At 55.1% G+C, this 23527-nt stretch overlaps 1 protein-coding gene across 2 annotated transcripts in view; it reads left to right on the forward strand.

The window, feature by feature from the left end:
* Positions 1–23527, forward strand: part of KLHL29 (kelch like family member 29) — a 311895-nt gene that overhangs the window by 277270 nt on the left and 11098 nt on the right. For both annotated transcript variants that reach the window (XM_082642211.1, XM_082642212.1), the window contains 4 exons: positions 9882–10020; positions 19040–19242; positions 20389–20648; positions 23293–23491. In XM_082642211.1, the coding sequence (XP_082498337.1) occupies positions 9882–10020; positions 19040–19242; positions 20389–20648; positions 23293–23491 (801 nt within the window). The remainder of the gene's footprint in view (positions 1–9881; positions 10021–19039; positions 19243–20388; positions 20649–23292; positions 23492–23527) is intronic.

Here is a 23527-nt window from a genome sequence, read left to right on the forward strand (position 1 = left end):
CAGAGTGGCCATCGGGAAGAAGGGAATGCCTGATGGTGTGCAAAAGGCGGGGGGCGACGGGGGCGGGTGCAGTGTGAGGATGTGGGCCCCGGTGTGGGGTGTGAGACCACTCACGGTTGATTCTGAGCAGCCTTTTGGAGTGCAGGAGACAAAACTGACTCTCTCGCTCCCTCTCATCAAATTCACCCATGGCACCCAGTCTCCTGTGGGATAAAGACCTCGGGAGGGTTTGTTTCTTTCACAGCCTGATATGGGCTTGTCTCTCACACCGCATGCTCAAACACACATATTCGTACACACATGTGCTTATATACATACATGCATGCGTACATGCATGCTCATACACACATCACGTGCTCACACATGCCATACGTTCCTGCCCACATACTTATACACACTACTCACTCAAATACACACGTACATCCGTGTGGTTCACACCTTGCCCCTCCAGCCCACCTGGTCCACTCCTACTTATCTTTCCAGTGTTCCCTTAACCATCGCCAGCCCCGTGGAAGCCCCCATGGAGCAGAGCCAGCCCCCTCCCCTGCTGCTCTTCTGCCCGGTGTTTGCCCCACTAAAACTTCTCTCCCGGCATCACAGTGACTTAGTGTGTCCCCCGTTAAACAGTGAGCTCCCCAGGTCTCTGAACATGTGCATTCACGTGTGTCCCTGGGGCCCCACCCAGTGACCAGCACACAGGAGACAACACCCGTTTGATGGATAAATGAGTGGGACAGACACAAGGTATCTGAAGTTCCCAGAGTCTGCCTCTGAAAGGGGATGTCCACACCTCAGCCTCATTCAGCTGTGGACTTGGTCTCCTCCTCCAGGGCACCCCTAACCTCTCTAAAGCCCTCCCTGCTTTCTGCCCTGACCCCTGGACACTTAGAGCTCTCCGAGGTGCTGAACTTGGTTCTCTCACTTGGCCCCAACTATCTGTCCTGGCCTCTTGACTCTAGTCCCTGTAGCCAAGAACCAGCCCCGGCTTCCAAGAATCTACGCTCTGGTGGAGAAGAAACAGTGTCTCTAAATATACTATAGACAGAACACAGTTCACAGAGGCACAGAGCATTATGAGAGCACAGAGGGAGTGGGGTGCTCCTCACCTCCACCCCAGACATCAATTTCAACTCTGTCCCTGCTGCTAGACCCAGTCTCGTCCTCCCCTGATCCTGAGGACCAAGGCCCCTGTGGGCACCCGCCTCCCTGAGGGAGTTCTAACCAAGTTCTAGCCCCTAAAGGGGGTCACCTTCCCTCCAAAATCCTTGACCACTTGGCTGCTCCCAGCTCATCTGCCTTGGCCTCCCACCAGGCCCTTGTGAACCCCACCTTCAGCATCCTGACCTGAACCACCTGGATGCTTAATTCACTGCATGTCAGCCCTCCCCCTCCAGCGTGTCACCCTGGAGTCTCAGCTCCTTGCAGAGCTCTCTGAACACTGGTCTTGACCTCATTTCTCACCCAAGCTTCCTAAGCCCTGGCCTTTTCCCGAGATCTCTCTGACCCCCTCCCACCATGACATTTTCACCCTCTCCTGCTCAGAGTATTCCCGTCACCCCCTCAGCTTCCAACCTCAAAGCAGGAGAAGGAGCCAGGCAGAACCTTCTTTACTGGGGCAGGAAGGACTAACAGCTGCCAGTGTTGACCTAACCAGGCACTTCCCTCCAACTATAGCCTCAGGGTTTGCCCAGTGGCCTTCCTGCTCAGCCAAAGGTCTGCCCCCACTTCTGCAGTGACCACCCTCTGGCCAGGCTCCTCAAGGCTGGTGCTGGGGTCCTAACACTCTGCCCCCAGCCTCCCCCATCCCTCCCCAAACAAAATACCATTCCCTTTGCCTCCTACCCCAAGGTCACAAAGCAAGTGCTGTCAGTGAAGGTGGCCAGTTATTGGCTTACATGTGGGCAGGTCTTACCATCCAGGCAGCTGGGAACCTGGAAAGTTGAGAAGACCACCTCTCTCTGACCACTGCGTGTGAAGCCCCCTGTTCTGAAGAGTTGCCTTGAGGGCTCCAGGCTGCACCTCTGCTCAGCAGAGCTGGTGGGGTGGTCAGTCTTTCCCAGGAGGGCTTTTTAGGCTCTTCAAAGCCATTGGCACTGAACAGAATAGATAAATCCCTCCCCAAGGAGGATCTAATCAATGTAACCATGCTTTAGCAGCCATAGATGCCATATGAAGGGTGGGGTCATCATCGTTATTATTAACACTGGTGTCTCCTGAAGTTAGAAGGGGCTTGATTTTTGCATTCTTTCCGGCTGATTCCACACAAGTGTGACATTTCAAATGGTTCTTTTGGATCATGTTTTGGGGAAGTTATTCTTACCACCCAGAACATGTCTGCATCTGGTCTGTAACACACCCTGAATTCCAATCAGAAGGGAACTTTTTGTGGAAAACATGGTGTCAGGTGTCCAGTGGGGAGGGGGGCGGTGGGGGCAGAGAAGAAAGCCCTCCAGGAGATCACAGCCTAGAAAGGAGACAGACAGACAGACATTCCTCTGAAATTAGGCAGCCAGGGATCTCTACTGCAATTGAGACACCAACAAAGTCTCGTGGGACCACAGGAGAGGTCTGTGATCCAGGAACTCGGTCAGAATTCTTATAGGATGGAATTTAAGCTGAGGCTTAGGGGATGGATGAGACCCTAAGAAAAAAGTGTTGGGGGAAAGTTGGCCAAAGGGGCAGAGAGAAACAACCAAAGTGAAGGAACAGGTTATAGAGGGCATGAACTTAGAGAAAGGGCTGAGGGGTGTGTGGGGACATGAATAGAAGTGAAGCTATAAACAAAGGTTACAAACAGGTCCTAGAAGGCTCTGGGAGCCACTGGGTAGGAGTTTAGGAATGAGGGATCAGGCATTCCTTGCCTGGGTGGGCCTGTAGGTGAGGCAGTCATGGTGGTTCTGTGGCTTGATCTAGGTCTCTGGGTCATGCTGCCCCCATGCGCAGGCTGGCAGCTGCCTCTGCTCAGTCCTTGACTCTAAGAGACAGAGGAAGAGAGGGGGATGTTTCTGTTAGCTTTAGGTGGGTTTCAAAAAAACTGAAGGGGAAAATTTTTAATGATTTTTATATCATCTTGGAGGGCATAAGAATGTTCCAACTGAAATGTAAACTTCATTCTGCCGAGCAAATGCTTAGTGAGCACCCGCTGGTAGGCAGCCCTGGGGCGGGGACTGTAGGAAGAGAAAGGACCTTTGGTGCTTGAGAAATAGGTCTGTCACCCAGCATTGGACGACATGGAAAAGGCAGGCTGCTGAGAGGTGGCAACTGTTCTTAGGGCTTTTGTTCCCTTTCAGATAAATGGCAGAAATTTCCATTCGGACAGCAGGACAAGCAGAAGGTCGCCTTACTAAAATGCTAAGTCAGGCAAGAAGCCTGAGTCTTTCACGCTTCCCTGCTCTAGAGAACCCCGTTTCCTGGGAGGGTTTGCCCGCAGGTTGGTGGGACTGGGACTGGGTGACTTCCCAGTAGAAGGCCCATCCCTCCGACTCAGGCTGGGCGTGCAGCCCACGGGGGGCTTTATTCCATCTTACCAGGAAGCTGGAGCCCAGCTGGCTCTCAAGGCTGATTCTGAGCCCAGTACTTCTTTGGAAGCGGAGAAAGGGGAAGTGTGTATATCTGATGGGTGGGAGAGGGAAGAGGAGGAAAGGCAGCATCCGGCTTGGCAGCCTGGCCGCTCCCTGACCGGCTATGGCAGAAGCAGCAGGAGGCTCTGTTTGCGTAAAGCCATCATTTGTCCCCACGGTGTCGACACATGTCAGGCTCCTGGTCCCGAATGAATTATCCTCTGGGTGTGCATGAGAGTCTTCGCTGTGCTCTCTCAGTATATTTCACAACTGCTCTGAGTTTATAATTTTTTCGGGTCCTTTATCAAATAGGTGTCATAAATACCAGTGGAGTCGGGTGCGTTTATCACCTAGCTGGGTTCTTACTTGAGCTCTGAAAAAAAATTATTTGGCCGCACAACCTTTCTCGGGGCTCTGATTTAATGGACTCTGCTGCAAAGTCACTGAAATTCGTTGCCTTTTAATATTTGACATTTCTTCCTCTTTATTACCACCTCAGACAGCCCTTCTGGTCCAGCTGGAACGAGCCCATTAGTCTCTTACAAATAACTTGTGTCGTTTGGTGAAAAATATGCAGAAGTTTGGCTGCAACTTCATCTCCAGTGTTGGTTCTGTTTGCGGCCTCATTCTCCTCTAAGCAAAGCATCCAGCCCCGGGCAGACCCTTCCTAGTGTCTCCTTTCCCTCTGATGCCACTTGCTGCTGGATCCACAGAGCTGGTTTACCCTAACCACATATAATGGAGTTTGAGACGGGGTGTTTAGAGATGTCTGTGTGAGGTTAAGAATTAGCCTCATAGCAGCACTCTTCACAAGAGCTCAAAGGGGGAAGCAACCCAGGTGCCCACTGACAAATGAATGGATAAGCAAAATGTGATCAATACATACAATGGAATAGTATTCAACTTTTAAAAGGATGGAAATTTTCACATATGATACAACATGGATGAACCCTGAGGACATTATGCTAAGTGAAATAAGCCAGTCACAAAAAGACAAATACTGTATGATTCCACTTATATGAGATACCTAGGGTAGTCGAGTTGAGAGACAGAAAGTAGAATGGTCATTGCCAGGTCGTGGGGAAAGAGGGGAATGGGAAGTTGTTCTTTAATGGGTACAGAGTTTCAATTTTGCAAGATGAAGAGTTCTAGAGATTGATTGCACAGCAGTGTAAACGTATTTAACACTACTGAACTTAAAAATGGTTAGGATGGTAATTTTACAATAACAACAAAAAGAATTAACTTCAAACTGCACCAGCAAGGGAGAGAATGACACAGAGGAAGTTCTCTGAGCACTTGAGTTCATCATCTGTTCATGCCTTTGATATCAGTTAGCTCTTGCAGCGTAACAAACAGTTCTAAGGTTTAGTGGCTTAAAACAACAACCACTTATTTAGATTATGCAGTTTGGGTTGGGCTCAGCTGATCTGGGTCAGGCTCAGCTGATATTGGTGGGGGTCTGGCTGGTGTAAGCGGCTCATCTGTGAGGGCTTACCTCTGCTCCACGTGGTCTCTCATCCTCCAACAGACTAGCCCAGGCATGATTATATGGTGGTGGTGCCAGGCGTCCCGAGAAAATGAGCAAAAGCTTCTTGAGGCTGTGGCTCAGACTCACAGTGTCCTTTCAACCATGTTTTAGGGTCCAAAACAAGTCATAGGGCCGGTCAAGATCCAAAGGGTGGGGCAAATAACTCCACACTTTGATGATGGGAGGGGCTGCAAAGAATTTTTGCAATTTACCGTACCAACTATATATATACTCCAGGACCTGCACTAATTGTTGAAGATAAAAAGAAAAAGAAAATAGTGCAGGAGACATCCATATAAATAAATAATTACATAGTATGCTCTAAATAAGTAAGCACAGGACGCCGAGGTGGGCGGAGGGCAAGGGGATCTGTCAGGAAAAGGGGAAAGAGGCAAAGAGGTCTGGGACAAAATAATACTTTAACTGGTGTTGCAAGATAAAATGGTAATTAGCCAGGAGAAGCAGGGAGGAAGAAAGATCTGGGCAGAGGGGCAGAGAGGTGAGTGAAAGATGGAGGGGGACGTGCCTGGGGTGCAGTGAGGCTTCAGTGGGGAGTGAAGGGCCCACCGGGGAGGGGAGGGGCTGGGCATTGTTGGGGGAGGCATCACAGAGGGCCTTGTTCCCACTACCCAGCCTTGCAAAGTTTATTTAAGCAGGGGCTGATGGGAACTTCCCTGGTGGTCCAGTGGTTAAGACTCTGCGCTCCCAGTGCAGGGGGTCCGGGTTCGATCCCTGGTCAGGGAGCTAGATCCCGCATGCCACAACTAAGACCAGGCGCAGCCAGATAAATAAATATTTAAAAAAAAAAAAAAAAAAAGCAGAGGTTGATCGTCAGGCTGATGTATGGAGAGAGCTTGGAGGGGAACAGGCCAGAAACAGGGAGACGGCCTTAGAGGCGGCTGCAATGACTCAAGTGAGGGATGGCAGCGCTGGTGGAGAATCGATGCAGAGATTTCTACGTGGTAAAAGAGGCAGGACTGGGTGGGGAGGGGTCAGTGAGAAGCCTAGTAAACTGGTGGGTGTGAGCTTTCTGCCAGATGGTCTGAGTCAGGGGAGTTCCCCAAGGAGGGGCTAAGCAAAGGGCACAGGGCAGCCACTTGGGTGGGCAAGGCAAGGGTGTGGGGTCCCACTGAAAGTAGGGAAGACCAGAAAACAATTCCCTGATGCCAGCCAATAGGGAGGGACATTGAGGTCAAGACTTCTCCTCCTTCACAAGCCCAAGGCAGCCAAATTCTGCAGGGTGCTGGGATGCGTGCGGCTGGAGTCCACTCTGAAGACGCAGCCCCTGCCAGGCTCTGCCCTGAGGCTTGCAGACTATCTAACCTGGGCACTGGCGTGGCTTGTCCAAAGGCTTCCCCAGGAACCCACAGGCCTCCAAGCCCCTCAGACATTAAGGAGTTGTCCTTGCCAATATGGGGTGGGCAGGAGGGCAGTTTGTGCCCGGAGCCAATACTGGTTTCCTCCCATGGATACTCGGTCGTAATGTCCCGAAATACCAGCTCTCCAGCTGGGCACTCAGGGGGCAACAGTAGGCACGTGCCAGCTGATCAATACTTTGAATGTACTTGGGGCCCTGCTGTGAAAAGGAATCCCCTGGTGAGCCCTTTCATAAATTGAAAAATTCTTCTGAAACTGAGTAATCTTGCCGAGCTATTAAATCCAGATTTCCACAAAATGAGAGTAGAAAGAGCCCACAGTTATGATGACCTGGATCTCCAAGCACCACCTCTCAGATCCGGCCCAGAATTCCCAGGGCAGCAGGCGTTGAGGCTGGCTCTGGGGCCACAGATATAATCATTGCTGGAAACTTCATTTGAAATAAAATCTTCCAAAACAATCAGAATGCTCTGGGCCCAGAAGGGGTGGCGTCCTGTGTGGCGCTGTGTTACCCCGGTCCCCTGAGCACGGTTAACTCAGGAGGCATGTGGGGCTGCATTCATCACTCAGTGCAGCCTGACAACTGGGGCCACCAGAGCAGGTGCCCGTGGGTGCTTGAGGGAATTGAGCACCAAAAGCTGGAGCAAGTTGCCCAGGGTCACCCAGCCAATTAGTGGCAAAGCTGGAACAAGAATCAGGAATTCCAGCCCAGAACTCTGTTTCCCCCCAAGGGATTTCACTCAAAAACATGACATCATCCATCTGGCTCATGGTTTGGGAATGAATTCAGTTGGTGGCTCTTTTTGGAGCTGATGTGTGAGCGCAGCAGTTCAGCCTTAACCCAGCCTGACCCTGCAGGCCCTTCCTGTGTGGGATCCACCCCGGCAATGTGCTACACGTCCCCACTGCCACCTCTCCCCAGGCATCCCACGGCCCTAACCCTAGGCCCACAACTCAACTCATCACCCCCTCCCTTCCCGATGTCCCCCCCAGAAGCCCGGACATGGTCCTCACACACCTCCCAACCCCGCCACGGTCCCTCCAGGACGGATGGCCATGGCATCCACAGCCTAAATACTTGTCTTTCTCTGTCCCTCCGTCACCGTTGTAGTTCAGGCCTTTGTCACGTCTCACTTGGATTGCAGAGTGATCACCATCATCAACAAAAACATGAAAATTACCACCGTTGAGTGTTTACTATGTGCTGGGCCCGCGGCTAACAGCTTACCGCGGGCTAGCTCCTTTAACCTTCACCAGAGCGGGAAACTGAGGCTTTGGGGATGCTGGGTTACTTTCCCAAGGTCACACAACTGATAGGAGGCAGAGATCAGGTTCTCCCTCAGGCCTGGCTCTGAGGCCCAGCTCTCCACAGGGTGCTTTCCTGCCCCCGATCCTGCCTCTGCCATAGCTGCCAGAGTCTACCCTTGTCACCCGCCTGCACAGAATCCCTGGTGACTCCCTGGTGCCCATAGCATTAAGCTCGAGCCCCCTCACAAGGCTCTTGGGATCTGACCCCTCCTGTCCACCCATCACATCTCTGTCTCTCCCCCAGCCCTTGAGTCTGTTCCCCCGTATCTACCCCACAGGTGCCCTCCACGCCCTCCACTGGTGCTTTGGGTCCTGCTGGTTTCCCTTGCTCCAGGCTCCACGGGGAGCCTTTAGAGACCCCAGCCAATGCCCCCGCAAGACACACACACCCCTGCATGTGCCCTGCAGCAACTCCAGCTCAGCCTGATGTGGGGTTGGTGGGGACAGTGATTCAGCATTGCCCGACCACCTCAGTCCCCCATGTGGGGTGTGCTCCAGGGCGCCCCCTTCCCACCATCTTCCTTGGTCTTCAGCAGAGCTAGAGCCCAGCATGTCCTCTTAAAGAAGGGCCTGGCTGACCTCAAAGCCCACAAGCCCTTGGCCATCCCCGGGCCTGAGCATCTGATCTTCACCCAGCGCTGGGAATGGAATGGGAGCCTCCATCCCCATTTTACAGACATAGAAACAGAGGCTCAGGAAGTACCAGGGCTTGTCCACAGTCATAGTGTCAGAGGAGGAGCTGGGCTCAGCAGGGCATCTTGGCAGGCACCCAATGCTGGCCCAAGAGGACAGAGATGACTGGTCAGGCTGGAGCAGGGCACACTGGAGGGTAATTCCGGGACACCAGCCAGGGTGCAGCAAGCACCCACTCGGAGGGCTTGAGGTGCTGGTGGGGGACTCAGAGGGTGGGGCTCAGTTCTGCAGACCACCCTCTCCCATTCACCTGATGAACAGTCTAGGTCATTCTGGCCCAAGAATCTGGACCTCTGATGTCCGGCGACCAGCACTACAAAGGGCAGGCTCTGTCCATGGGCCCGTGGGGTGGGGGGACAGGCCGGCAGGGCGCGGCTGTTGGGAGCATTGCTCATCTGAAGGCCTTAACTTTGCAAGTGAAGGAGTTTATATAAACTGAGCAGGGCAGCTGTCAGGCTCTCCTCCTTCCCCATTCTGAGCCTTGATGTGGGTCTGGGAGAAGCTTCTGACATACCCAGTTTTGGAGCCCATGGACCTGGGGCATTCTCTGTGCTGGCCCCAGGTGGCCAAGCCACCAGGCAAAGGTAGGTGTGCATCAGGGTGGGAAGTCCCCTGAGGTCACTTCCTGGGGCCTCCTGGGGCTGCAAGCCAGGCTCCTCTGTGCTGAAGACCCAGGTGAAGGGTGGGGCTCCTGAGATGACCCAGGAAGTGGGAGGAGGTGCAGACTATCCCTGCCCCTTGCTTGCTTCCCCTCCTACACCCCCAACCCTGTATCTGTCCCGGAAGTGCGAAAGGGAAGTGCTCGTCAGGCCCCCACTCCACCCCTCCTTTCTCGGGGGTCCCTCCCCAAGAAGCTCGCCCCAGCCATGACTGTGAGTGTCTAACATAAGGGATGCTGTTTTTGCAGGTTTTGTGGTTTTTATTCCTTTGAACCATATCCAGCCCATCTTACATCACAATGCCATGCTTTACTTGGTATCAAATACATCAGCACTCATTGGCATTTGGAGAACTTGTTGCATAGTTAAATTACAGTTTTTAGTTGTTTGTGATGATGTATTCTCTCTGTTTCCGGTTGTCAGTATGGGAATCTTTTCTCCCAGACTTTCAATTTCTGGGTTTGGTTTTTGGGGTTTTTTTTTTTTTCGTTTGTTTCGTTTTTCTGTATTTGTTTATTTGCTTTTGAAAGTCGTTATTCCTTTGGTTATGTAGCCCCTCCCAGTTGCTGCTTGTTTACGCATTATGTTTGTGACTTCTTTTGACTGTCAGTGTGTTGAGCCAGTCTTGCCAAGAAACAGTGTCAAGTATTCTCCTATTTCTCTACTTCTTGAAAAAAAATTTTAATTAAAAAAAAAAAAAAAAAAAAAACTCTTAATGGGAACCTGGCCCTGTCTGTCTTCTCTGTTCTGCAGAAATGTTGAAGGAATTGAACCAGCAGCGCAGAGCGAAAGCGTTTACAGACCTGAAAATTGTTGTTGAAGGCAGAGAGTTTGAAGTCCACCAAAATGTTCTAGCTTCCTGCAGCTTGTATTTCAAGGACCTGATTCAAAGGTTTGCCTTCCTTCCAGCTGTGGTCGGGTCTGTTCCTTTGTAGGACGCTTTTGTGTCGCTTTTCTCCTCCCCTCTCTTGCAGGTTCCTGAAGCGTGACTCCCTGTCACAGAGCCAGTAGCCATCTCTCCTCCTTCCCCTCCTCCCCCCCAGTGCCCTCTCACACACAGCCTCAGAGCAGCCACTTTCCCCGGCCCGTCCCACACAGTTTTGCTGGTCTCCAGGGGCCTCTGCCAGCAGTAGACAACACCCTGCCCCACCCCGCGAGGATCCTGCTTTCTCAGTGGCTCACAAGCCCTCCCTGAGATTAGGAGGACTGCAGACTCCACTTTAAGGGACCACTTGCACGCTGCCCCCACTGGGCCAGCATGTGTCCCCAGCACCATCGTCACTGCTGTCGATAGTGAACTTAATGCCAGGAAAGCACATCGACCAGACCATCCCCCACCGAGGAGCACGAGGCACCCAAGGGGTCGCTTTTCCCCAGCCAGAGTCGGGGAGAATTGACTCGTAGCTAAAGCCTCATTCACGCTGCATGTCTTGATACTTGTACTCGGAGCCTCAAACCAGCGCGATCTGAGCACAGACCAGGTGTGTCCTAAACACGGTCTCTCTCAGCCGTCGCCCCCCTCCCCTTCTGCCCTCTGCCCTGCCTATTTCTACCTGAATGAGTCTTAATGGTGCATGAGCATCTCTTTTTTTTTTTTTTCCATTATGTTGATTTTTTAATTTGTCTGCTTCATACCCTTGCAAAGACGTTAGGGGCCACCTTCTAGCGCCTTAGTGAGGGAGAGCAGCCGAGGGGGCCGGCCCAGGGTAACGCTCCTGTTTCTCTCACCCATCAGCAGATTAATGCCGCTGCTCATTTTGCCTTGCAGCCTCTCCGGGGCAGACGCTGAGCCGGGACTGTGCTCAGAGTGGGAGGACAGGACCTCTGCTTGCTTCCCAATGCTGTGTTTGGACTTGCCAACTAACCCCAGAGTGACTGTGTTTTGTTTCAGGATGGCACACTGGCTGGCATCTCCTTTCCAATCTGTTGTGTCCTTTCACTTAGAGCTGAGCTGCCCGGCGTGCGAGCCCCGCCGAGCCACGCTGGCCCCAGCCACGCAGGAACGGGCAGGCTCTTTGTGACTTCCAGTCTCACGGACAGCTCGGGTGTCCCAGCCCCAGTGCTTGGGTTCTCTCTGTCCGAGCACAGGGGTCAGGGGCATGAGCTCTGGGGTGAAGGGGCACGGGCAGTGGCTTCTTCAGGCCAAGGGAGGGCTTTGTGCTGCCACTCGTGGCAAATTCTCAACCGACGGTGACCAGCAACTGGCCACTGGATTGTAGATGTGGCATCTTAGGCCTTGGTCCCTGATCCAGATCAGTTGGAGAGCACAGAGGTGGCAGGATGCAGGGACTGGCTGGTACTGAGCGATGGCCCGGCCCTGGGCTAGAAAGATGTGGGCAAGAGAGCACAGGAGATCTTTGACTGGCTTCAGAGACCTAACATGTAAACCAAAGCCTTGCACACAACAGAGAAGAGATACCACTAGCTGGGAACCCAAAGTAGTGAACGCTTCTTGGACAGACCAAAAAGAAGGAGGAAGAGCATTCCAGGCAAAGGATGGGTTGTGGGGAATGTTCTGGAATGCAAGGAATATTCTGGAATGTTTTAGAATATTCCAGGCAGGGATGGGTTGCCTGGAATAAAAAATTGAGGACAGAGAGAGTCATGAGCAGTGGGGATGGGGAGATGGCCTTCTCAGAGGTAGGTTGAGCTAGGTTGGGATGGGCAGACAGGCCCTGACCTCCAGGCTAGGGCCCTGGGCTCAGTCTGAGGGTGTGGAGGCCGTCAGGGTAAGTGGAGTGGGGGTGCCCACCTTCAGGTAGGAGAACTGCAGGATGTGCCTCAGTAACCCTAACGGGAAAAGAGGGGTACAGGGGCTGAGAGGCAGTCGCCGGAGGAGAGAGGGCAGCCTCTTGGGAGCTGGGAGACCTGGGTTCTACATCTGACTCTGCCACTCATCCTATGACCCCAGGCAAGTCACGTCCTCTCCCTCAGGCCTCGGGTTTTCTCATCTGTAATAGAGGAGGTTGGTTCAAATGATGTCCAGGTTTCCTTCCTGCTCTGACATCCCAGGTTGACAGTGAGGAGATGGGCAGGGCTTCCCAAGTGCAAGCACGGGGACATGAGAAGGGCGAAGTCACAGACAGGCAGGTCCATGGACCAAGGTCAGGGGAGAGCTAGGGGGAGGTGATGCATTGAGTGTTTGGCATGTCGTGTTTTAGCAGCCTGAAGATACCCAAGTAGAGACACCTGGTAGGCAGCCAGACGGATGGATCCGAACCCAGAGAGGTCTGAGGTCTGCAGAGACAGGGCTGTGTCTTCAGCGTACAGGAGGGTCACTCAGCGGGAGAGGTGGCCATAGCAGAGCCCCAAGGTGCCCCTTCAGTTCAAAATCACAAGTTTAATTTGCAGCCAATTTAAATTTTACTTCTCTCGTGCTAACCATGAGCACACGTCACCATCTCTGCCGATAGCTACAAACAGATTCCTTCCATGGGGAGGAAAGCAGACTCTCTTCCGGAAGGTGATTTCCATTCCAGCCGTGTAAAATCCTCAAGAATTTCACATTCTTAGTGATCGGGGAGCAGCTGATGTTGCACGTCATTTCAGTCTCCTCGAGACTGTGGAAGCTCCAAACCTGTGACCCTGGAGACTTAATGTGCGGTGGCCCAAATGGCCCAGCAGGGGAGATGGGGCCCTGCCCGCCGAGCCCCAGGCAGGGTCTACCCTCTCAGGCAGCTGCACTAACACAGGCAGAGGGTGTGGGGACGATCTATGGTACATGACACGCTGGTCCTTACCTTCGTGAGGGCCTAGGTGAGCACTGTCAGGGGTGGGGGGCCCAACCTCTGCCGTCCTGGGACCCCCAGGTCTCGAGGCTCCGACTGGACTCCCTCCCACATCTAGCCTGGGGCGGGTGATGCACTCACCGCTTTGGCCCCATTGAGGACCCTGTCCCAGCCCCAGCCCCAGCCCCAGTGTGGATGGCCTCACCTGGAGCCACAGGCCAGACGTAGGGAGCCCAGTCATTCCCTACTCTTCTCCCAGCAAACAAGCAGGAGCCCCTCCCAGGTACAGGTCTTGTGAGAATCACTGGATGAGGTGGGTCTCTGCCCTCAGGGAGCCCATGGTCTGGTGGGGGAGAAAGTGAAAAGCAGTGTGACTGGGAGAGCAGGATGAGGGTAGCAGTGGAGGTTTGGAGCTCCCAGGCCGAGTGCCTGACTCCACAGCGGGAGGGGCATTCAGGGACGGTCCCTGGGAAGAGGTGGCATCTGGCTTGGATTTTGAACCCAGAGGGGAATTGGCCAGGCAGGTGAGGGCAGGGCCTCAGGACAGCAGGGGGTGAAGGCAGCGGGAGTGACCTGGTGTCCCTGCAACTCCAAGTACGAGGTGAATACAGAGGGAATGAGGCGGCGTGGGAGGGTGGAGTCGGGTCATGGGGCTCTGTTTTAAGCCTGGGGTGTCATGGTCAGACTTGCAATTCCTAAGGATGACACTTGGACCGTGAGTGGGAGAGCCGGGTCTCAGAGTGCCCTCTGGACCAGCCTCTGATTCCCCTTCGGCCCATCAGCGCCCCATCAGCACCCCCACCCCACCAGCCCCGTGGCCGTGCAGACTTCCTGCCCAGAGCCCCATTCTCCAGGCTCCAGGCCGACATCCACTGTGTCCACCTGTTCCTCCTTCACCTGTGCTCATACTTTTGCTGAGGCTGCAACAGCTTCTTGCCCTTCGTCTTCCCTTATTTAGTTTCAAACTCGTCTTCTTCCTCTGACAAGGGCAAGACCCAGCCCACAGGGAGACTTGCTGAGATGTCTAATGTCATCCTGCAAACCCTCCCACTGACCCTTAGGGGCAGGTGCCATTAGTACCCCCATTCTACAGGGAAAGGGCTGGAGGCAAGAGAATTGTAGGTAAACAGTAGATCTGGGATTTGAACTGAGGTCTGACTCCAAAGCTCATGCTCTTACCATCATCCATTTGCTAACCCAGGGAAGAACAAAACTGCACTTTTTGTTTTTGCACAAAGTTTGTAAGGAAGGGAAATAAAATCTCAGTGTTGACAGTGTAGACAGATATGCAAGGAAAAGGGACGCAGAGTGTGTGTGTGTACTTGTGCACGTGTGTGTATCTATTAGAAACACTTGTAAACTGGCCACAGGATCTGCCCAAGAGAAGACACAATCCCCCCCGAGACAGGCACCTAAGTGGCAGGACCTCTCCCTCACACCCAGGAGGGGCCGGGTCCCCTGGAGTGAGGGCTGGAAGGGGCTCAAGGAGGCCAGGAGAAGAGCGCATGAGGCCATGGGGAAGCTCAAAGCAAAGCCCAGGCTGAGACAGCTGGGCTGCCCCATCATCCATCTGTTGCCCCATCTGAGTCCCTGTGAATCAGGCGAAAACTCGGCAGGAAAAGGAGCTGCAGCTCTGTCTTTGGATAATGTGAAGGCTAGTGCTGCGTAACAACCAGGCCTCACCTGCATCCCGGCTGGAGGGGGAACCCCAGGAGGACTGAGTGGAGGAGAAGACTGTGGGCTGAGCCTCCTTCCAGGTTTCAGGAAGGAAGGAGGATAGGTTTGAGCAGACTAGACCTAGTGGGGTCCTGGGGATGCAGCCCCCAAGTCACAAGAGTCACTTCTCAACCCCAGCAAGCAGGACCTAGGTCTGCCCTGGACTTTCTCTTTGGGCTCATGGAGGAGAAGTCCCTTCACTTGTCCCCCAGGAGCCAAGGAGCTCTGGGGGATGGTTGGTGCCACAAGGGGCACTGGCTGCCCTCACTGGCTGGGTGGGCTGCAGGCCCCATCAGAGGGGACGGGACTGCCCTCCCTGCCGAGAGTGTGGGAGGAAATGTCCAGCCCCAGAGGAGCACTGCCCCCTGGTCCCACCAGATGGGACAGAGACCTGGCATTCTACCTTCCAGCGGAAACCCTCATCTCGCTAAGCCTGTTGGAGCCACCGACGTGTTTGAACTATATCCTCTTTTCATAGTAAATGAAAACAGATGGACAAACTGATTTTGTGCAGGTTGATTTTCACAAGCCCCATGTGTAGACTCTGGGCTTCTCACGCCAGCTCCCTCTCCAGAGGAAGCTAAAAGGATCTCTCTAATTGAATGGCACAGACCCGGGATGTAGGGGAGCCCAACAGACGTTAACGCAGTAGTCAAGCCATATGCCTTTGCCCTCCTTCCCCGAGACGCCGGGCATTTGTGGGAGGCAGTCAGCCCCCTTTTCTGGGAGAATAGAGCAGTGTGACTAGAAGAGCAGATAGTCACACATCTCTAATGCTGACAGAATGACATGAGCCAGACTTATTGCCAGGAAAGTCCTCAGACACAATGAGTCTGGTGTGTGCTTGTGTTCGTGCCCTGGAGCTGATGACACGGTTGAGTCCCTCTCCTTGGGGCAGGGTGGGCATCACGTCAGGAGGGTGGGGTCACCCTCCTGAGCAGAGCAGCGTACCATCCACGTTCATCCCTGCTCCATGACTGTCCCCACCCACCACTGCCCCAACAGTTCCAGGTCCAGCTTGCAAAATGAAAGCATCTGATCACTGAGGTATGCGAGGGGTAGATGAGGCACTCTGTCCTGAATTCTGGAGAAGGCAGTTCTTATCCCACGTGAGTGAATTGTTCATGGTGGGGTCGCAAACATCCTAATATTGGGGCTAAGGCATTCCCAGCACATCCACAGACTTAGGCCTGCCAAGCAGAGGCTGTGTCCCACACCCTAGAGACACACCCCATCTTGAGAGAAGGTGACCCCAGGAAGTTTTAGTCTTCTGATAGAACCTGGGGGCCCTGTGTGGACTGGGCAGCTCCAGCCTGACCCTCACTCCCATGCTCCGACCCCCAATTGTCAGGTCCATAGCCCCACCCTGATAAGGCTAGGGCTGCCCGATCCTGCCCTGCTCCCCCTTCTCCAAGGTCATATCATGACCCCGATTGCCCAGCAGCTCCCCAGATACTCCATGGGGCTGAGAGAAATGGGATGCTCAGACCCCCAAAGCCAGCTCAGCACAGGGACAGAATGGTTATCTGGGTAGGACACAACTCCCCACTGGTGACCAGGGCCACCCATCAAGGGCGATACCTCCCAGGGGGTCCTTGCTCAGAGGGAAGAGGTCTAAGGAGCACAGAGGTCCCGTCCCAAGCCAGTCTGATGGTCAGGGTTGGAGAGTGGCCACTGGCCTCCCTCTGCCCCCACAGCTGTCCGGCCACACAAGAATGCCTCTGTGGACCGTAAACATGCCTGTGCAGGGGAGGGGCACAAGGCCTCACTGTCGGGGGCCTCTCTTCCTCCAGATCTTGAACTCAGTCACGTGACAAAGTCTCCATCCCATCCCCAAGAGTTCCTCATTCCGAGAGGAATGGTCAGTCAGCTCACAGTGTCTGGCATCTGGCCCCAGGGGCCTCCAGCCACTCCCCACAGGTTGCCCAGCGGCCCCCTCCTCTCCACAGGTTGCCCCCATGGGAAGTGGGGGGTCTGGAGGAGCAGAACCTCAGCTGAGCATCACAGGAGCAGCGGTCCTCTTCAACCCTGGACAGCACCTGCAATGGTTGACATCCCGTGAGCCTCCCCAAGCAACCCCTTGGCTCCTAGCCATGCGAGCATCACCTTGTCCCCAGGACCCTCTCCCTGGCTCAGACGCTGGGCAAGACAACATCTCCCCACAAGTGCAGCCATGCAGGTCCCATCAGACCTATCACTCGGGGCCGGGGGCTCCACTGGCCTTCCATCTACTCAACACCCCTCCTCACAGGGTTGTTCCTTGGTTCTCAGGGTCACAAGTCACATGCGTTTCAGTGCGTGTGTGTGCACGTGCGTGTGCACATCCTAAAGTCCCACCTCAGCGCTTCACTGATTTTGTGCTGAGGACTCGTGGGGAGACTGGAGGGCTGGCCAGAGGGGGAGGCAGCAGTGGCTGCGAGCCTTGGGAGAAGGGGGGCGGCCCTACTTTGGCCTCATCAGCCCTGCCCTGGCTGTGGCCCAGCGTGACCCCTGCAGAGCAGGAAGGGCGTGGGGGTGAGGGTGTGGAGGCCAGAGAGTGGCAGGTAGGAAGGAAGGCAGAGTCGAGTGAGAGGTTGACCAGATGGCCCCGGAGGCCTGGGGTGTGGAGAATGTCTGTGGTTTCAAGTGATCACATAATAAACCATTTTTATACTTAACAAAGTCACCCAAGCATGGGACTCCATCCTGACAGCGGAACACTGGGTGTGTTAAGACACTTTAAAACCCACACACACTGTGTACATCTATGGGTTTGAGAAGGGGCTCTGCTCAGACCCTCTGTTTAGCCTGTACCTTTCTGCTCAGCTTTCTGGGCCTGCCCAGGGCTCGAGGCAGAATGAAGCCTTCAGGGCCCTGGTCAGATGAGCCATCTTACGTGGAGGTGCAGAGTGGCACCCCTGGGAGGGGGGCCTAGATGCAGGCTCACTGCTTCACCTGTTCCCTGCCAGGTCATATTTGTATTGTAAAGGTCGTGGGAGGCCAGTGCCTAACCAGAGAGAATGTTGCTCAGACGGTGGCGTTTCAGGTTCTGTCATGTAGAGCAGAGTCTCCCAGAAGGTGTTTTCCAGCCTCTGTCACGTGAACTCTATGGGACTTTGGACCTCATCCAGTTCAGTCCTCTGTTTTGCAGATAAGGAGCCTGAGGGCCAGAGGGACCAAGGCTGCCCGCCTGTCGGTGGCAAAGCTGGGGCACCCAGGTCCCCTAACTCCCTGCTTACACGGGAGTCGGCCTCTCTCTGGGGCCAGCCTGCTCACCAGACACCTGCACACCCCCACTGCCAGCCGCAGGTGCACCCAAGGGACCAGTCACAAGAGTCTCGGCCCCTGGCCTCCTCAGGACAGGGTGGGGAAGCAGGGCCAGGAACACAGAGGTCATTTACCAGCACGTGGCTGAACCCAGCCCCCCGGGCAGGACCAGGCTCAGTGCGGGAAGCAGGACAGGTCAGAGCGGCCGAGACCGCGTGCCAAGCCGATCGCCTCTGAGAACCCTGCCTCCCTCTTAACTCTCTGGGTGTTTCTTCTCTTGGTCACTTCTCGATTGGTGTTATTTTTGCTTCATCTTATCTGTTTCCTTCCAGGTCCAGCTTTAGGGCGCGGCTGCCAGGCCTTAGGAGCCTTTGCAATGGTTTTGTATTTCTGTAGACACCAGATATAAACATATTTATATATCTGTGTCCCTCCCCTGCTCCCCCCAGTTCACAAGCCCGATGCACACTCTACACGCAGGCCACTCTGACCTCTGACCCCGTGTTCCATGTGGCAGGAGGCCCCGCCCCGGGCCAGGTCCGAGGTCATGGCTGCTGGCTGTCTGTGGCGGAAGTCCTTGGTTGTTCCCCCTCCCCTCCTCCTGGCTCTAACCATTCTGTCCGTCTATCTCGTCTCGTCCTCAGTTTCCAAGCAATGTCATGAAGGGCTTCCTTTCCATGCCTAAAAGGAAACAATATGTTTTTGGAAAGAGGTGGGGTTGGAGTCGGGGTTCCGGGACGGCTTGGGGCCCTCAGTCTTCGGGGCAATCAAGGGATTGGCTGTGATCACAGAGGTTTGGGAGCCTCAGTCACGCTGGAGACTCTCCCACTGGAGGCAGACGGGCCCCGCGGCCCGGCTGGCCACGTTTTGTTTGGCGGAGACGCCAGGGCCAGCAGTGGAGCCGAACCGTATTGTTTCCCTTTGAGGCCAGTCCTGGTCCTCGTCCCCATCCACAGCTCATGCTTTTTGATTTGCATCTTTTTTTGCATGGACATGCCGAGTAGTGATAAGCAGGGTTTTCTGTTCTTCTGGGCGTCTCTGGTCAGACTCTTCTCTTTCAGATCCCGTGTAAGGTCGCTAGGTTCAGGTGTGTCATTGCTGTGTCCCTTGAGTCCTAAAATGAAGGGCGTGACCGAGGTGTGCAGGGAGACGTAGCCCTGTGAGGAAGCGGCGCCATGGCCGCAGGGCGGCAGGTAAGGACACCCTGGTCTCTGTGCCTAGGTCAGTGCAAGACGGCAGCCAGTGCGGCCGGGAGAAGCTGGAGCTCGTCCTGTCCAACCTGCAGGCTGACGTCCTTGAGCTGTTGCTGGAGTTTGTCTACACGGGCTCCCTGGTCATCGACTCGGCCAACGCCAAGACCCTGCTAGAGGCAGCCAGCAAGTTCCAGTTCCACACCTTCTGCAAAGTCTGCGTGTCCTTTCTCGGTGAGCCGCAGGGAACATTGCTGATGTGCAAACAGTTCAGAAACAGCAAGGATTGAGAGGGAAGGGCTGTGCGTGCCCAGCCAGACCGCCTCAGGGTGTAGCTGGATTCCACAGCAGTTTTAAGGTGATAATTCGGGTAACTGTGCACAAAGGCCTCTGCTCACCAGTGGACAGAGACGTTCTCTGCATTGCTCCTCTGAGGGCCGGAAAGGCCACACCGGGACCCCGGGCAGCCTTGTGAGGACAAATGGACTGAGAAGCCCGTGTGAATGGTCTGTTCATGGGGAGCCTATGCCCTGGCCTCACAGCCCTGTTCTCTAAACACTGAACAAAGTTGCTTCTATTAGACCCAACCCAGAGAACACACTCACTTTACAGTTTGGAGCTGCCCAGTTTGGTGAGAGCAGGAGAGGGAGGGGCAGAGACAGGAGTCCCCAGAACCAGCCTGAGTGTGGAGTGAGAGAGGTGGGGATGGGAGCAGGCCAGGTGGGGATGGCCAGGGGCCTGAGACGTGACCTCGGGGGAATGAGCCATCTAGAAGAGTCAGGAACCACAGCTCCTGAGTTGGGCCCACCAAAGTGATGGGCCTCCTGGGACCCAGACACGTCTAGACTAGAATAACCATTAGTCGGATCTCAGGAGCTCTGGCCAGACTGACCCCAGGTCTGGAAGTCAGGTTGGGTGAGGCCGAGATCCATGGGAGGTGGTGGGTGGGCTTATAAAGTGAGTTACTGCTGCTTCTAAAGTAGAAGGCTGTGACCCCAGACGTGCCTGTCACAATTATGGCAGACACCATAAGCCTCAGTGTGACCCCCCAAGCCCAGGCCTCTTTCACTCACAGGTACTGAAAAAGGTCCGAGCCTGGCACTGACACTCCATACCTCAGTCTCGGCCCTTCTGCTGGGACCTGCAGGAGCAGAGGGAGGCTCCAGGGAAGTGAGCATGAGACAGGGCAGAGAAAAAGCCAGAAAATGGATCTGAAGACCCAGGAACACAGGAGACGGGCTTGTGGTGACGCTGAATGCTGAAGGCAGGTCACAAAGACATGAGCTCAGAGAGGGATCCGGAGTGACAGGCGCTGGGAGCGGTGGTGACCCCTTCCAGGGCCCTGCAGTCAGTGGTCCCGTCCTGTGCTCTTGCCCCCAGAGAAGCAGCTGACGGCCAGCAACTGCCTGGGGGTGCTGGCCATGGCCGAGGCCATGCAGTGCAGCGAACTCTACCACATGGCCAAGGCCTTTGCGCTGCAGATCTTCCCCGAGGTGGCGACCCAGGAGGAGATCCTAAACATCTCCAAGGATGACTTCATCGCCTACATCGCCAACGACAGCCTCAACACCAAGGCCGAAGAGCTAGTGTACGAGACCGTCATCAAGTGGATCAAGAAGGACCCTGTGTCCCGTGCGCAGGTAGGGCCCGCCCCACCCCCACCCGGCTTGCACCTTCTCCCTCACAGTACAGGGATGGTGTCTGGAGCAAGGGGCCGGGAAACTAGAGGAGGCGGGGCTGCTTGGTCTGACCAGCGGTGGGAGCCTCTGAGAGCCAGCAGGCCCGGGTAGGGAGGCTGGACCAGCTCCCGTGGGTGCAGAGAGGTGAAGGGGGATGAGAAATGAGAAATCAGGCACTAGAGGGTTCTCTAGGGCTGGCATTACACCTGAAGGAGACCCAAGCCAACCGAGAGGCCTCAGGGCCAGGTGGGCAGCACCAGGGCCCTGCAGGGAGAGAAGTGTGTGCCTGAGCCAGGGTGCCCTGGGCTCCTGTGAGCTCGGACCCAGCAGGAGGAGCCCCACCTGTGCTCTGGCTGTTGAGAGGGTGGAAAGCACCCGGACCAAGTGGAAACCACTGCTCGCCTGATGGGAGGGAGGGCGAGTCCCTCAGGGGAGACAGCTGAAGAAATCAGAGCCGGAGCCCAGGGCGGAAGGAAAAGAGGGCAGGGTCCCCAGGAGGGCCCCTGAGTTACAGGAAATCAAGCACAGCCCGGCAGGATCTCCGGCCGACAGCCTTGCTTAGAATGGAATTACCTTGGTTCTAACGTGTGAGAAGCCCCTGGCAGTTAGTGCAGACACACAGGTAGCTCCCAGGAGAGCTCAGAGTCCCCCCCAGAGAGCAGCAAATGGGAGGACGGGAGCCCAGAATGAGCTGAGGCAGCTGAGTGACACGTGACAGGGGCTACTTTGTTGCGTGTGGAACAAGAAGAGGCATGAGGGAGGGAGGGAGGGATACAGGATGGATACAGCCCTAGTGGATACAGGGTGCAGACATGGCTCTCCACCTCTGCCGCAGCCACTGGGCCCAGGAGAAGGCGGTCCTCTGACTGATCAGGCGGGGACAGGGCAAGATTCATTTTCAGAGGAAGGAAGTCAGGTTGGGTGGCTGTAATAATGACCACCACCGTCCACCACAATGCCCGAATCTGTCTCCAGCCCAGACCCCTGCCTTTGATTGTCTACTGGACACCTCCAGCCCGTGTCCCCCAAGCCCCTCTAATTCATAAACCCCCAGACCTGCACATCTTGTTGTGTTCCTTATTTCACTTCTGCCCATGACCCATGGCAGACGTTGAGAGTCCTCCCACACCTTCCACCTCCACTTGGCCACACACCACTGCCACTTGTACCTCCTCTTACGAGAGCCAGCTTCTCTCTCTCCCCATTCAAGGCCCCTGATCTCACCAGGATGACTGCAGTCGTCTCCTGAGAGGTTTCCCTGCCTTCAGTCTCCTCCTTCCAAATTCATTCCCACCCTGCAGCCTCGTGGTCTTCCTAGGAGCATGTTTGGTCCTGTAATTTCTCTGTTTAAAACCCTTCATGAGGGAATTCCCTGGCAGTCCAGCAGTTAAGACTCGGCGCTTTCACTGCAGAGGGCACGGGTTCGATCCCCGGTCCAGGAACTAAGATCCCACATGCCACGTGGCACGGCCCCCAAAAAACTTTTTAATAAAACTTTAAAAAATAAAAATAAATAAAGTAAAACCCCTCATGAGTGCTCCCATCCACTCTGCAAGAAACACTACACAGCCCTTGGCAAACAAGGCAGGAGGTCAGCGGAGGCCAGTGCCTAGCTGACCTCTCCAGTCTCATTTCTCCCTGTCTGCTGCCCAACGCCCAGCAGAAGCCCTCTGCATCCAACTCCATAGAATCCCCCAAATGCAACACTCTCTTTCACACTCTGACGCCTCTGCGTGTGCTTTGAATCCCTCCTCCTCCCCTCCCCCTCCCCCCACCCCCCCACCCCCGCTCCGCCTTAGGCCTGGAAAAGTTGGCAATCCTTCCACACCAGGCTCAGATGGCACCCACTCTGGGGAGCCTTCTCTCCTGCACTCCCACAACCCCTAACTAGACTCTTGCTGTGGGAAGAGTCCTTTTATGTGATGGATCCCCTCCCCACCCTTAAACTGTGTACACGTGGAGGTCAGGGACCAGGTCTTATTGGTCTTTGCACCCCCAACAGTACACTCAATGCGCGGCAAAGAGTGGTCACCAATTAGTTGTTGGATGAAACTAAAATAGAGTGATGAGCAAAGAGTTTGCCAGACAAGAGGGATATTCACATCGGTCCATGAAAAGCCTTTAATGCAGGTGAGGCGGTTGCCGGTGATGGGGAGGCACAGGTTCTGATGGTTATGACTCGCAAGCTCGATGATCACCATCAGCTCTCCTGGGCCCTCCCACCCCCTCCTGAGTTCCTGCCCCACCTCGTCAAGGATCAGGATCCTCATTTCAGTCCCCGGCAGCCTGGTGTGAAGCAGAGGCCCACGACCTGGGTGGAGGCAGGGAGAAGGTGCTCCAGAGACCGATGGGTGGCCCACCCCAGGGTCAGCCACAGCACGCCAGACCTCCCCCTTCCATCCCTCCTCGCCTCTTGTTGCCGGGAGCGCCCGTCAGCTCTGCCTGGGCTGGGGTGAGCAGTGTCGACACTCCCAAGCCAAATGCGCACTCGAATGACCCCCTTTGCCCAGTCCCACACCTCCCCCTGCTTCCTTCTCAATGCGCCTCACAAGAGGTGGCGCCACCTTATGACCTAAGGAGACCCCATGCCCCCTTGACCCCGCAGTACTCGGCGGAGCTCCTGGCTGTGGTCCGCCTCCCCTTCATCCACCCCAGCTACCTGCTCAATGTGGTGGACAACGAGGAGCTGATCAAGTCGTCAGAAGCGTGTCGGGACCTGGTCAACGAGGCCAAACGCTACCACATGCTGCCACACGCCCGCCAGGAGATGCAGACGCCCCGAACGCGGCCCCGCCTCTCAGCAGGTACGGTGGGATATGCCCCGAGCCCCCAGAGGCAGG

The sequence above is a fragment of the Mesoplodon mirus genome (genome assembly GCF_964341445.2).
Source record: "Mesoplodon mirus genome assembly, chromosome: 14".
Classification (NCBI taxonomy): domain Eukaryota; kingdom Metazoa; phylum Chordata; class Mammalia; order Artiodactyla; family Ziphiidae; genus Mesoplodon; species Mesoplodon mirus.